This window comes from Mirounga angustirostris, unplaced genomic scaffold, assembly GCF_029215605.1.
Source record: "Mirounga angustirostris isolate CCGP_5_RB_7025 unplaced genomic scaffold, mMirAng1.0.hap1 SCAF_9, whole genome shotgun sequence".
Taxonomy (NCBI): Eukaryota; Metazoa; Chordata; class Mammalia; order Carnivora; family Phocidae; genus Mirounga; species Mirounga angustirostris.
In genome coordinates, this window is record NW_026991717.1 from 104593650 (window position 1) to 104606100 (window position 12451).

Consider the following 12451-nt stretch of genomic DNA (forward strand, 5'->3'; position numbering starts at 1 on the left):
GAGCTCCTTGACAGCTCATACTCTGATGCCATCAGATATTCGCCAGACCTTATTCTAAATATTTCTGGACCTTTCTGCAACTCAGCTCAGCATCAGCCGCACAGCTCCAAAGCCAGAGAGAGAAGCATACTGTGAATACTTGAACTGGAATGCATTTATACTGCCAGAGGATTCAGTGGGCAAGAGCAGGCGACCACAGAAGCCGCCCTGCCCTCACTGCTGCCAGAGTCCTGCTTGACCTGAGCACGATCCTGCCGTCCACTGACAGTGATTAAGAAGAGCCGGGGGGAGGCCGCGTGGCACTGATCCTCCCACCTGCTGAGATGGAGCAGGTGAGACCAGGAGGAACCTCAGCGCTCCAACAACATGCTGGCAGCACTGAGTCATCCTCCCAAGACCTCTGGTGCTTGGCTGCCCCAGCACAGCCTTTCAGACTCTCTCTACAGAGAATGCAGCTGAGCAGTCAGTTCCGGCGGGAGACGGGAATTTAAAGGACCCCTCAGGGCAGGGAGCAGAGGTTATTCACCTTGGCAGGCCTGACTCGTTTGAAAAGACTGCCACTCTCTACTCTCTCATGCCTAAACTTGGCAGCAGAGGGTCCAAGCCATATGGGACAACTCGTACAGAGAGGAGAACGGCACCAGGATTGGCCAGAAAAGATGCTCAGAAGCCTTTGCGTTCGCAGCTGCGGTTTCCCTTCGCCTTCGCCCTTCATCAGACGTCTGGTCACTCTTGCCAGTCCCAGCTGTCGCACTTGTCTCTCAGATTTACTAGGGAGAGAAATGGGCCTGCACAATTTTCTCCTTATTAGCCTTCCGATGTATTTGCTTCTGAGAATACACATATTTGAACAGCACTGCACACACGGTGACTCTTTCAGGGACATTATTTGGGGGATAAGATGGAAACACATGTCCGTTCAAGTACAGTGATGTGAACTTGTACTCAGCAAGACACAAGTTCCACCGCTTCAGGACCAAAAGGGATGGAAGATTGTTCATGCTAATGCCATTTCCCGGGGCTCCCTGCAACTTGCAGGGTCCTTCCCCATCATAGTCAGACTGGAAGCAAAAGAATCCAAAATTGGTTTTAATCTTCACCTAACAAACACACCTTCCCACTGCTAAATCTGTCATCAAATATCCTCACGATTGCACGCACTAAATACACTTTAAACTCTCAGGGAAGAGTTATTTGGGAAATCAAGAGTCAATTCTATGGGACGCTACATGATGCCACGTGTCTAAACCACCAAGCAACCACACAGCAGGGTTATCTTTTCATCACATCCCTCTCGGTTCTCCTGTTCCAATGTGTTAAAGAATTTAGAAGCTGGCCTCCAATCTACAATGGGAAAGATCTGCCCTCTATTTTTATATGAAACACTTTAATTGCTAACAATATCACTGACGTTATTAGCATATACACAGGAAGGAGGGTATATCCTTGAAATCACTTATCCCCCAAAGGCAAAATACTTGAAAGAAGCAAAAGCAGAGGAGATCAGTGGGAGGGGACTTTGAATAAAGTTGTGCTTTGGTGTTTTGAAGTTCTACCTGAGTGTTCTCCACCCAGGAGCTGAAGACCTTCCCTCCCTTCACTCAATGTAGCCCATGAACTAGACTGCACAGGGCCTAATTTATTCACTGACTGTTTGCTTCCTTTCCTGAAGTCCGTAATCCAGTTGCAGTGAGGTGTGGTAGATGATTTGGAAAGAAGAATGCTACACATTCATCACATACAATGTCTAAGATAAAATAACACCTTCCTTTTCTCCTTCATTTGAAGACTTCAACTCAAGACTTCTCGTAGGAAAAGTAGAATGGCCAAATTAAAATCATTCTTAAATTATGCTTGACTTTAAAAATTAACTTAGGTCTTGCTGAAGAACAAGAAAAATTCCGGAATTAACTTTGGTCCCTGTCTTTCCTGACTGGCCAGGACACAAAAACATTTGGACTTACCAAGGTCCAAATCCCTTGTCCCTTGGGTAAGAGAAAGGAAGGTGCTAAGGTCCATGTGGCCCAGGTAAGACCCAGTTTGGCTTGTGAAATGGATGTGCTGACTATGGTGGGTTCCAGCCCCTACAGGGATGGAGCCACTCCCCATCACTGAGGGATGGGAAGACGGAAATGAGCAACCATCCCTTCCCAGGTGAGGAAATCCAACCCAGGGACGAAAGGAAGGACGCATTCACTCCCTCCAAGAGATCTCGGAGCGTACACACAAGTGCTCATGACTGGGGACGCGGGGCTTCAGCCGGCCCAGCGCTGCCGCGTGGAGCACCAGACTCTGCCGCCGAAGTCCCGGCTGCGAATCTGCCTCTCCCCATCCTCCCCTGGTTGTTCTCTGTCCACTGCTGGACCAGCCAGGACAGGGCAACAGGGCCGGGCCTGAACCGCCCCTCTGCGGAACACTTCAGAGCGCCCAGGGAGCACTCGGCAGCCAAGGTGCTGCAGTGGAGAAAGCTGTCACTTTACCTTGTTGCTTACTGAGGAACAGCGGAGGGGGGGCGACGCCAAGACCTCGCGGCTCCGCGCCGTGCGTGGCCGCCGGGCTTTGGCTGGAACTCGCGGCTTCGGCAGGTGTCCCCTGGGCGGTGGGCCCCGCGGGCGGCGCCGGGGCTCCGTCCCCTGAGGGCAGCTCGGGGCCGGGGTGGGGGGGTGCCGCGGGGAACTTGAGGAAGGGGCCGGGGTCGGCCCGGCCCTGGCGGCTGGCTGCGCCCTCCTCGGCCCGGGCGCCCGGCTCCTCCCGGATGGCGTCCAGGGCGCCTGGCTTCATCGGGGGCGAGTCCTGCTCCCGCTTGGGGCTCTCCTCCGAGGCGGACGACGCGTCGCACGACTCGATGATGAGCTCGCTGTCCAGCTCGGCCTCGCGCTCCTCCCTCAGGATGCTGTACTGGATGGACGGCGAGGCCGGCGACGGCGGCGGGCCGCCCACGTGGCCGAAGGTCACGTAGCCCGAGGGCAGCGCGTCCTCGGCGGCCAGGGGGTCCTCGGACACCAGCTCGATCTCCGAGTCGCCCGACTCCGCGCTGCTGGCCTCGTGGTCCAGGGGGCTGGGGATGGTCGGCAGCCCGGACCTGGCCTTGGCCTCGGGCCTGCTGGGCACCTGGCCCGCCAGCCGTGGGCTCTCCGTTGTTTCATAGGATAACCCCTTTGCTTCTTTAATGGCAGTGATCAGCTCATCCTCGGAGATGCTGCATTTCCCCTGGGATTCTGCAGCAGATGGTTCTGTCGTCCCACAAAGCGAACAAAGAGCCAGAGAGGCACACACACGGACAGACAGATGGACACAGAGAGAAGAAATAAAACAAAATTCCATTAGGGGAGATGTTTTCTTGTTGCTTGAGAAACACATATCTCATTAGCACAAAAATAGCCTGTTTCCAGGGCTATGCTGAAAAGGCAGGCCACCTGAAGGAAAAGGCTAATTACTGTTATGGCCCAATTAATCAGTGTTTTACATACCTATCTATCTTCATCTAGCTACTTAAAAAAATGACAAAGCACTTTCTTAGCAACAGTCCCTCAATTGGTTTTTCTATTTCAGTGTGGCAAAGATTCTAGAAGTCACAGTTTTAATTTCTGATTCATTCTCTCAGGGAAGTTTTCCAGGTTCACAGATTTCATCAGGTAATCTGATGTACAGAACTCTCTATTTTGGCCCACCAATATCAACAAATCTGAAAAATCATCCATTACTCCTTACCCATTGCTTTTCATGTTCCCTCCTTCAGTAAGACAAAGAAAGCTTAGTCTGGATCCTTATATACAATTTGATATCTGAGCTTTACATTTCCCATAAGAATCAATACCTTTACTCTTTTTCAGTGGAAAGTGTAACAAAGTAGAGCAATATAAGAGAAAATTTTTGCCAGTTCTACTGAGCAGGCTGTGAGGATGACCATAATGCACAATGCCCCTGGGCTTCTAACGATGGAGCCCACTATCTTTCATTTTCCTCTCTTCCCTTCTTGAGAAGAACAAAACCCAAGAGTCACCCCCAATCCCCTGGGTGAATGCCTGCCTTCTGCCTGATGTTTATCCAGATGGCCGGAAAACTTCACCAGCAATCTTGCTGATATTTCTCTCCCTTAGAGGAGACCACCTGGGATCACCATGACGACAGTTTTTGGGAGCTTGGTTTTTCCCTTGCCGTACAGCAGGGCCTTATTTCAGAATATTCCAGACAGTGGTCTCCGGCCCTTTTTCTTTTTTTTTTTTTTTTTAAGATTTTATTTATTTATTTGAGACAGAGAGAATGAGAGACAGAGAGCATGAGAGGGAGGAGGGTCAGAGGGAGAAGCAGACTCCCCGCCGAGCAGGGAGCCCAATGCGGGACTCGATCCCGGGACTCCAGGATCAGGACCTGAGCCGAAGGCAGTCGCTCAACCAACTGAGCCACCCAGGCGCCCCTCTCCGGCCCTTTTATAAGCAAGAAATACTTGTCATTTCTCCGAAGCTTTGAGGTCACTGATTTGGGGGGTGAGGGGAGCAGACTATGGCTAGGTAATCTGTTGCCTTAGGATTGTGGGAGAACCCCAATGGACAAAACATTTCCGATTTGTCTAATTCTTTATAAAGCAGAACTGATTTTATCCTTTATCCATACAGCATTCATTCATCTATTATTTTTTTTATTATTCTTATGTTAATCCCCATACATTACATCATTAGTTTTAGATGTAGTGTTCCATGATTCATTGTTTGTGCATAACACCCTGTGCTCCATGCAGAATGTGCCCTCCTCAATACCCACCACCAGGCTAACCCATCCTCCCACCCCCCTCCCCTCTAGAACCCTCAGTTTGTTTTTCAGAGTCCATCGTCTCTCATGGTTCGTCTCATTCATCTATTATTTATTGAGAACGTACTATGTGTTAGGCTCTCTTCTAGGCATTTGGGACATATTTAGTGAATGAAAGATGTAACAAAATCTCTGCTTATATTCTAGTGGGAGGAGAACACAATCCATAATTATATATAGTAAATGAGTAAAGTATATAGTAGGTAAGATGTTAAGTGCTGTGGAAAAAAGTAGAGTAGGGTGAAGGGATCAGGAAGGCTGGGAGAGGGTGGGGATGAATCTGCAATTTTATTTTTTTTTAATGATTTTATTTATTTATTTGAGAGAGAGAGAGCGCACAAGCAGGGGAAGCAACAGGCAGAGGGAGAGGGAGAAGCAGGCTTCCCGCTGAGCAAGAAGGATGAAGGGCTTGATCCCAGGACCCTGGGATCCTGACCTGAACCAAAGGCAGATGATTAACCGACTGAGCTACGCAGGTGCCCCTGAATCTGTAATTTTAAGTAGGGTAGCCAAGATAGACCTCACTGAGTAGGTAACCTATATTCAACACTTGGGGATTCAAGAGAGTGACTCATGATGATAATCAGAGGAAAAAGCATGCCAAACAAAGGGAACCCATAGTGCAGAGGCCTGGAGGTGGGACCTGCAATGATTTCTAGGTATCACAAAGGTGCCCAAAGGGTCTGACCAAAGTCCTGCTGTACAGCATTCCTAGGAGACCAGGAGGCGGGCACGCAGGGCCTGGGGCTCAGAGGGCTACAAGTAGCCCTGCAAGGCTGCCTGCCCTGTGTGCAAGCTGGCCTAGTGCTATGTGTACCAGGAGACTGGCTAGTGTCCACTCATTTTCTACAACTAGGAGCCCTGAGAGGCTTTATATTTGTTTATGTGATGATTTGATTAACATCTGGCTTTCAGCCTTCCCCACTTTCTCTGACTCCAGACTGGAAGCCCTAGGAGGGCAAAGGGCAGCCAACATCTTTTTGTTCACGGTCGTATCTCCAGCACCTAGTGCAGGGTCTGGCTGACGTAAGGACTAGCTCAAATCTTTAGAACAGTGGTTCTTAATCATGTGTATGGCTTAAAACTACCCTCAGAAATTTTGCCTTAGTTGAAGTAAGTCTGAAGGGGCCTAGCCATCTGTATTTTGTAACTCCAAGGGTAATTTTTTTTTAAAGATTTTATTTATTTATTTGAGAGAGAGAGAGAGCACAAGCGGGGGAATGGCAGGCCGAGGGAGAGGGAGAAGCAGGCTCCCCATGGAGCAGGGAGCTGGTCAAGGGGCTCAATTCCAGGACCCTGGGATCATGACCTGAGCCGAAGGCAGATGCTTAACCAACTGGACCACCCAGGCACCCCTCCAAGGGTAATTCTAATAGTCACCTGTAGTTAGGGTTGGCAGACTTGGTAAATAAAAATAGAGGACATCCAGTTACATTTGAATCTCTGCTAAACTCTGAATTTTTTTAAGTGTATGTCGCATGAAATATTAGTATTTTATTTGGCAACCCTACCTCCAGTTGAAAACCATTGAGGTAGAGCACTCAGAAAAGGCTCAAGGATCTTGCTTCATTTACTCAAGAATAAGGATGGCATCAGATAGCTGGCGGATGTGGGATGGAAGGGCCTGATGTATTTCATCTTGGGCAGGTGAAAAGAATCCATCCTTATTATGAGTTAAAAGCTTCTCAGTAGAAATTAATAGATGTTGTCCTTCGTTCTTAACAGGAACCAAAAGTTTAACAAAGTGCTAAGAGGAATCGGGGAAAAAACTAGAACAAAATAGAAGTTTCTGTACACTCAGTTTTAAAATTTATGGGCCTCTGGCTAAGATATTGGTTATTCTGTGGCATGACTAACACAGCAAAACTAGTAACAGTCAGCAAAAATACTTGAACAGATTATAAAAACTGAGAAGGTTAGAACTGCCCTGCCTGGGGAGATGTGTTTGCTGCTGACAATAATTAGACGACATAATTTAGAAGGATAAAAGGCAAGGTGAACATGGGCCAGTTTGCCAAGCTGCAGAGGCCACTGTGCAGTTGTGAATGGTGCTGCCATCCCCGTCTCCCCTTTGCTCCTGGCTCATTCTTCACTCATCATCCAGAGGGATCACTTGAAAACACACATCTGATCCTGCCCCTCTTTCCTTCCTTCTCCCCACTCTGGCCACATTGACCTTGCAACATTCCCGGCTCCGGGCCTCTGCACTGGCTGTCCCCTCAGCCTGGCCCCTCTTCTTCAGGTAGCTACACGGTCTACATGGTTTGCTGCTTCAGGTCTCTGCTCCCCCAGCCCCCAGTCAGGTCTCGGTCCAGAGCCCTCAGCAGGGAGAAGCCTTTCCTCACAACCACCCCCATCACTCTCTTACACTGTGTCTTGCTTTATTTTTCTTCAATACCATTATAAATACCTGATATTACACATTTATTTATTTGTGTGTAAGTGTTCCCAGTAAGAATGCAAGCTCCATGCAGACAGAAATCTTGCTAGGTTTCAGCACTGTATCCCCAGTGTGGTGACGGGACAATGCCTAGCATGGAGAAAATCGTCAACACACACCTGTTAAGTGAAGGGATGAATGCATGAATGAATGAATGAATGCCAATTCCCAGATTAAAACCCTCCAGTGGTTTCCTATTGCATTTGGAACAAAATCCAAAATCTTCATCCTAGCATGTGAATCCCTGAACAATCTGGGCCCTGCCCACCTCTGCAACTCTGTTCTATGCCATACTTGTCCTTTGCTCCTATAAAAATTAATAAAGGGAAACCTCGCTAATGTAGAGCCGGGAGGCTAGAAGGGGGGCGCTATACCACTCGATGCCAATTACAGGAAGAACTGTCAATTACAGACTCCAACAGAATCATCCACAGGAAGGAATGATCACTTACAGGCCCCAAAAGAAAAAGAGGTATATGAATCTTCTAGGAAAAGCTGATTCCCTCTGCAACTCAGCCAATGAGGAACCATCATCAGCCTGAACTCTTGCTTTTCTCCAATGGACTTTCATTCAAAACAGCCCCTCCCAACTTCCTTGGTCTTATCCATAAAACAATGTTCCTCTCCTCTGTTGGACATGCCTATGGTTTTACCATAGATAGCATGTCCTGAATTGTAATGCTCTGCTATTCCTGAATAAACCAATGTTTGCTGGCAAAATATTTATTTTTAAAGTTAACACTTCTTTGCACCATCTTTCAGTTCCCAAATAACACAGCCTTGGGGCCTGTGCGCTTGCTTTCCTCTGTACCTGGGGTCCCCTTTTTACCCCTTCCTTTGAATGTAAGCTCCTTCTCCTCATTCAAATCTCAGATCACATGACACCTCCTCAGAGAGGCCATCCTTGACCCCTTCACACCCAACACTCTATCACTCCTTAGAGGAATCAGACTGTGAAATTTCAGATGCTATGAAATTGATTTACTTCTTATTGCTTATTTCTTACTAAGGGAAGCTGGAGTAGTTTAATAATGACCTCTCGATTACTGTCCTCTCTGAGGCTAATACCTGGAAGAACATCCATGACCGTCCTAACATAGTCCTAGGAGTTGTGTCAGAAACAACATGGTGCCAGTGGGCCAGTGGTCTGGCATGTGTCAGGACACTGAGCATATTTTCCTAGGGTGCTTCACTTGTATTCATGATTGATCTTGGCTGAGAAGAAACTTCCAGTATGTAAGCTGTAAGAATTTTTGCCTCTGTATCTCAGAGTATATTATTTAACATGATGAAAATAGTTCAGTACTTTGGAGAAAATTACAAAATGGAATAATCTACTGGAATTGAAGGAAATATATTAGACTCCTTGCTTAAGCTTCAGGGTCTGTGGCTAAAATTGTTCTAAATGAGAATTTCTCCTGATTCATAATTCACATAATTAGAATTACTAGAATTAGATCATTAGGATCATTATTATTATTATCCGAGTGTCACCTGAGAGTTCCAGGGGCTCACAAGATGGGCAGGGAGCTAGGGTAACCTCTTAGGATAAAAAGAACAAGGAGAAAGGCCTCAGTGACAAGCTAATTCCTCCTATCTTTCCTGCTAATTTTATTCTTATCTGTTGTCATTTGACTCAGGTGTTATGATGTGAGGCGTGTGTGGAGAGAGGAGCTGAACACGGGAGAGAACTTTGCAGGAGCGAAGGACTTACTGGGTCTGGGGACTTTCTCTCTCTTGAATAAACTTTGCTTAGAATGTTTATTTGGAGCAACTGCAGAAAAAACCATTGCCCTAATCCAATGCTGTTAAGTGCACAACCCAAGGTCATAAAACTCCAAGATCATGTCAGTCAGATCTGTCTTCTTCTTATCTTGAAGCTGCTCTAAAACCTTAATGGGCTATAGCTACTGAGAAAAGACAAAAGGAAATGTCTTAATAATTCCTAAGCCCTGTATCATAGCAAGTCTTTCTCATCAGGTCTGCAAACTGTAATTTTTACATGAGGCATGTGCCATGTAAATGGACCTGTATGTGCTAGGGCATTTCACTCTTCCTGAAGACTGCCTGAGTTCTTCTAAAAATGACCACCAGACAACCCCACAGCTTGGCAAAACAGAGCCGATGATATAGCTTCCATCTTCAGAGCATCAGTATCTTTATGTCATTGAAGAACAGAAGGGTTTTACAATGCATTATCACAAAGACCACAAGGAGGCTTCAGGACTCAGATATGTTGCTACTTCATGTTGTAATCTGAGACAAGTCACATCTAATCCATCTGGAGCCTCAGTTTCCTTATTTGTTGTCACTACCCAAATCTCAATTCACATCACATAGAAATTCACTGTGGCCTCATACCTCCTTGTCCTTGAACCTCCTCGGGCGGGAAGGCCCCCCCTCCTCCTCACCTGGTTATTTCCTTCTGCTCCATTCACCTGGGAGCTGCTGGACTCCCAGTGCTCGTCTGCACTCTATGTTTCCCTCTCTCAGAACACAAATACACAGGAGTGTGACTATCTCCTTGGTCATCTGTTCCACTGGAAGGCAGAAACTGTTTTTGTTTGTTTGTTTGTTTGTTTGTTTTTTCAGTTCCAGCCTCACCAGTACCTAGTAGAGTGCCTGACCAAAAGAATGTATGTAGAACATGTTTGTTGAACGAATGGATGAATTTGAAAATCAGTGACACGGTGCAGTGGATCTTTACGACGCTTGGAGTTTTTATAGTTGAATGAGTCTAAGATCAGGTTGGAGAAGGGGAGGAATTGATGCTAAAATATTTAGGGAAACAGGACAGGAAGCACTTCCATTGAGTCCTAACACTGGACTTACTGCATTATCAGGATTTAGAGCAAGCACTCCTAATAGGTTTTCGATCTGTTTTAAGACTTCAGTAAAAGCTCTTGCACCTGACTACTGAAAATCATTTTTTTTTTTTTTTTTGTAAATCAGAAAGGTTTGTAAATCACTTTTGAGTAGGGTAAGAATGCCAGCCACTGGGCACCTGGGTGGCTCAGTCGTTAAGCATCTGCCTTCGGCTCAGGTCATGATCCCAGGGTCCTGGGATCGAGTCCCACATCAGGCTCCCTGCTTGGCAAGAAGCCTGCTTCTCCCTCTCCCATTCCCCCTGCTTGTGTTCCTGCTCTCGCTATCTCTCTCTCTGTCAAATAAATAAATAAAATCTTAAAAAAAAAAAAACTTATAAAAAGAATGCCAGCCACTAGAGGCTGGGGAAGATCCAAGGACCTCTCATTGTCCTCTCCATCCTGATGCCTCATGAACGTTGAAAAGAGGTAGACATGCAAAGGCTTCACTTTTGCCACCCAGGATGGGGTGGTACAGGGTGGGGTGGGGACCCTCCTGTTACCATTCTGGCCTGTCACCTGGGTACAGGAGAATCCTTTGAATTTGAGAGGATATATGGTTTAACACCCTGCCTTGGGTCACAGTAGGAGAATTTTCAAGTTGACAAAGATCAGAGCTTAGTGAATTCTGAACTTTTTTATTCTAATGAAATAAATCCTCTAAGTTTAAAAAATAAAACTGTATGCAGAACTTCAACAAAGTAAAAAGACAAAAAATGACCCTGCTGAGGTTGAAGGAAGAAGAAGAGTATCCTTTTTTTTTTTTTTAGGTTTCCTCTCACTGCCCATGTCCCCCTAAAGACTCTGAAGTGCACCCCAGCCCCCCTTCATTGTACAGGCTTGGAGCTGGGACGAGGAATGAGCAATGCCCTGTTCCCAGTGGCCCAGCTGGTCTGGGGAGGACAGGCACGGTGCTCTCTCTGTGACGCCTCCAAGGACCCGGAAGTCCATGTGGGAAGCTAACTAGAAGCAGACACCACCTCCCTCTCTGCTCTGAATGGTGGAGCCACATGAGGATTTCCCTGTTCCAGTGTGTCATCCTTACCTCTCCCCTCAAATGAAGAAAGAAACACTTTACAAGACAAATCTGACAGGACTTCCAGGGAAATCCCAGATCTCAACCTTAGTACCATGAGCACAAGACTGAAAAAGTTGTATGTTAATTAAATCCAGTTAAACTGAGCCTTAAAGGGACCCTATAGTAAAATATTTTGAATACAGATTCGCGTTCCTTTAATATTCAGATCTCCATATCCTGAGTTTTCCCAAGGCAGGGAACACCGACTGGATCCCTTACCTGTCCCGGAAGACGGGGGCGTGACGGACCCCGGGCTGTCATCTTCAGGTTCTGAGACGGTGACCATGGGGACTGTGTCAGGACTTGGTTTCAGACAGATACCTTGCTTCTCGGGGGTCTTCTCTTGGGTCGTGGTTTCAACAGAAGGCTCGATTTCAGTCAGCGTGATTTTGACAGGGGCAGTGATTAGAGGAGCCCTGTGCTGTTCTTCAGAGAGATCATCTATGTAGGGTGCAAACGTTGATTCTTCAAATAAATGGTCCTTGAGGATTTTTCCCTCCACAGGAACTGGTTTCTCCGGTTCACGGGCCTCCTCAGATTTTGTTGAGATATCAGTGTCCTTATTCTTAAAGTCCGAGCCTTTCTCTTCCAACGTGGGGTGACATTGCTCCCGATATTTCACCTCCTCTGGCCTGGTTATGTCAATGTATTTATAGGCTTCTGCTTTCATCTGGTCCAGGGGGTCTGCTAAGATCTTGTTCACTTCAGTGGACTCTGCCGGAGTCATCTCAATTCCCGAATCAGAACTAAATAAGCCACGAGGCTCCGTCCCAGGCACATCTGCTAAGGAGGGCCCGGGGGTACTCAACTCCTCAGGGCTATCAGAAGTGGTGACTTGGCCATTTTCCTTCTGAAGAATTCCCGTGAAATATGTAGAATCCTCCCGAGGTGGGTAACAGATGTTGGAAATCAGAGACGTGTAACACGATCCTTCCCCATCTTTTGATGCTGTTGAAAAGGTATGATCCATGGCCCTGGAGACATCTGCCGTACCTATGAATCAAAGCAGGAGCAGACAGTGAGTGGGCGCCTGGCTTCGGTTCCCTCTCCTGCCTAACCCCCCACCCACCCCTGTCCTGTGGAGACACGGCTTCCTTTCCCCTGAAGCCCTGGGAGTTCCCTCAGAGCACACTCAGGTTCGTTTTCCTTGTCTCCCTCCCAGCCCACGGCACTGGTGTTTTCCTGGTGGCAGAGCACACAGGCCCACATGAGTAGTTGGGAACAGATCCCAGCGGAGTAGAAAGCTGATGTTTCAAAATC

General features: G+C 47.2%; 1 protein-coding gene across 10 annotated transcripts in view; it reads right to left on the bottom strand.

The window, feature by feature from the left end:
- RTN1 (reticulon 1) overlaps positions 1 to 12451 on the bottom strand; it is a 385922-nt gene that overhangs the window by 86885 nt on the left and 286586 nt on the right. For all 10 annotated transcript variants that reach the window (XM_064571133.1, XM_064571130.1, XM_064571127.1 and 7 more), the window contains 2 exons: positions 11411 to 12184; positions 2481 to 3233 (listed from right to left, as the gene is read on the bottom strand). In XM_064571133.1, the coding sequence (XP_064427203.1) occupies positions 2481 to 3233; positions 11411 to 12184 (1527 nt within the window). The remainder of the gene's footprint in view (positions 1 to 2480; positions 3234 to 11410; positions 12185 to 12451) is intronic.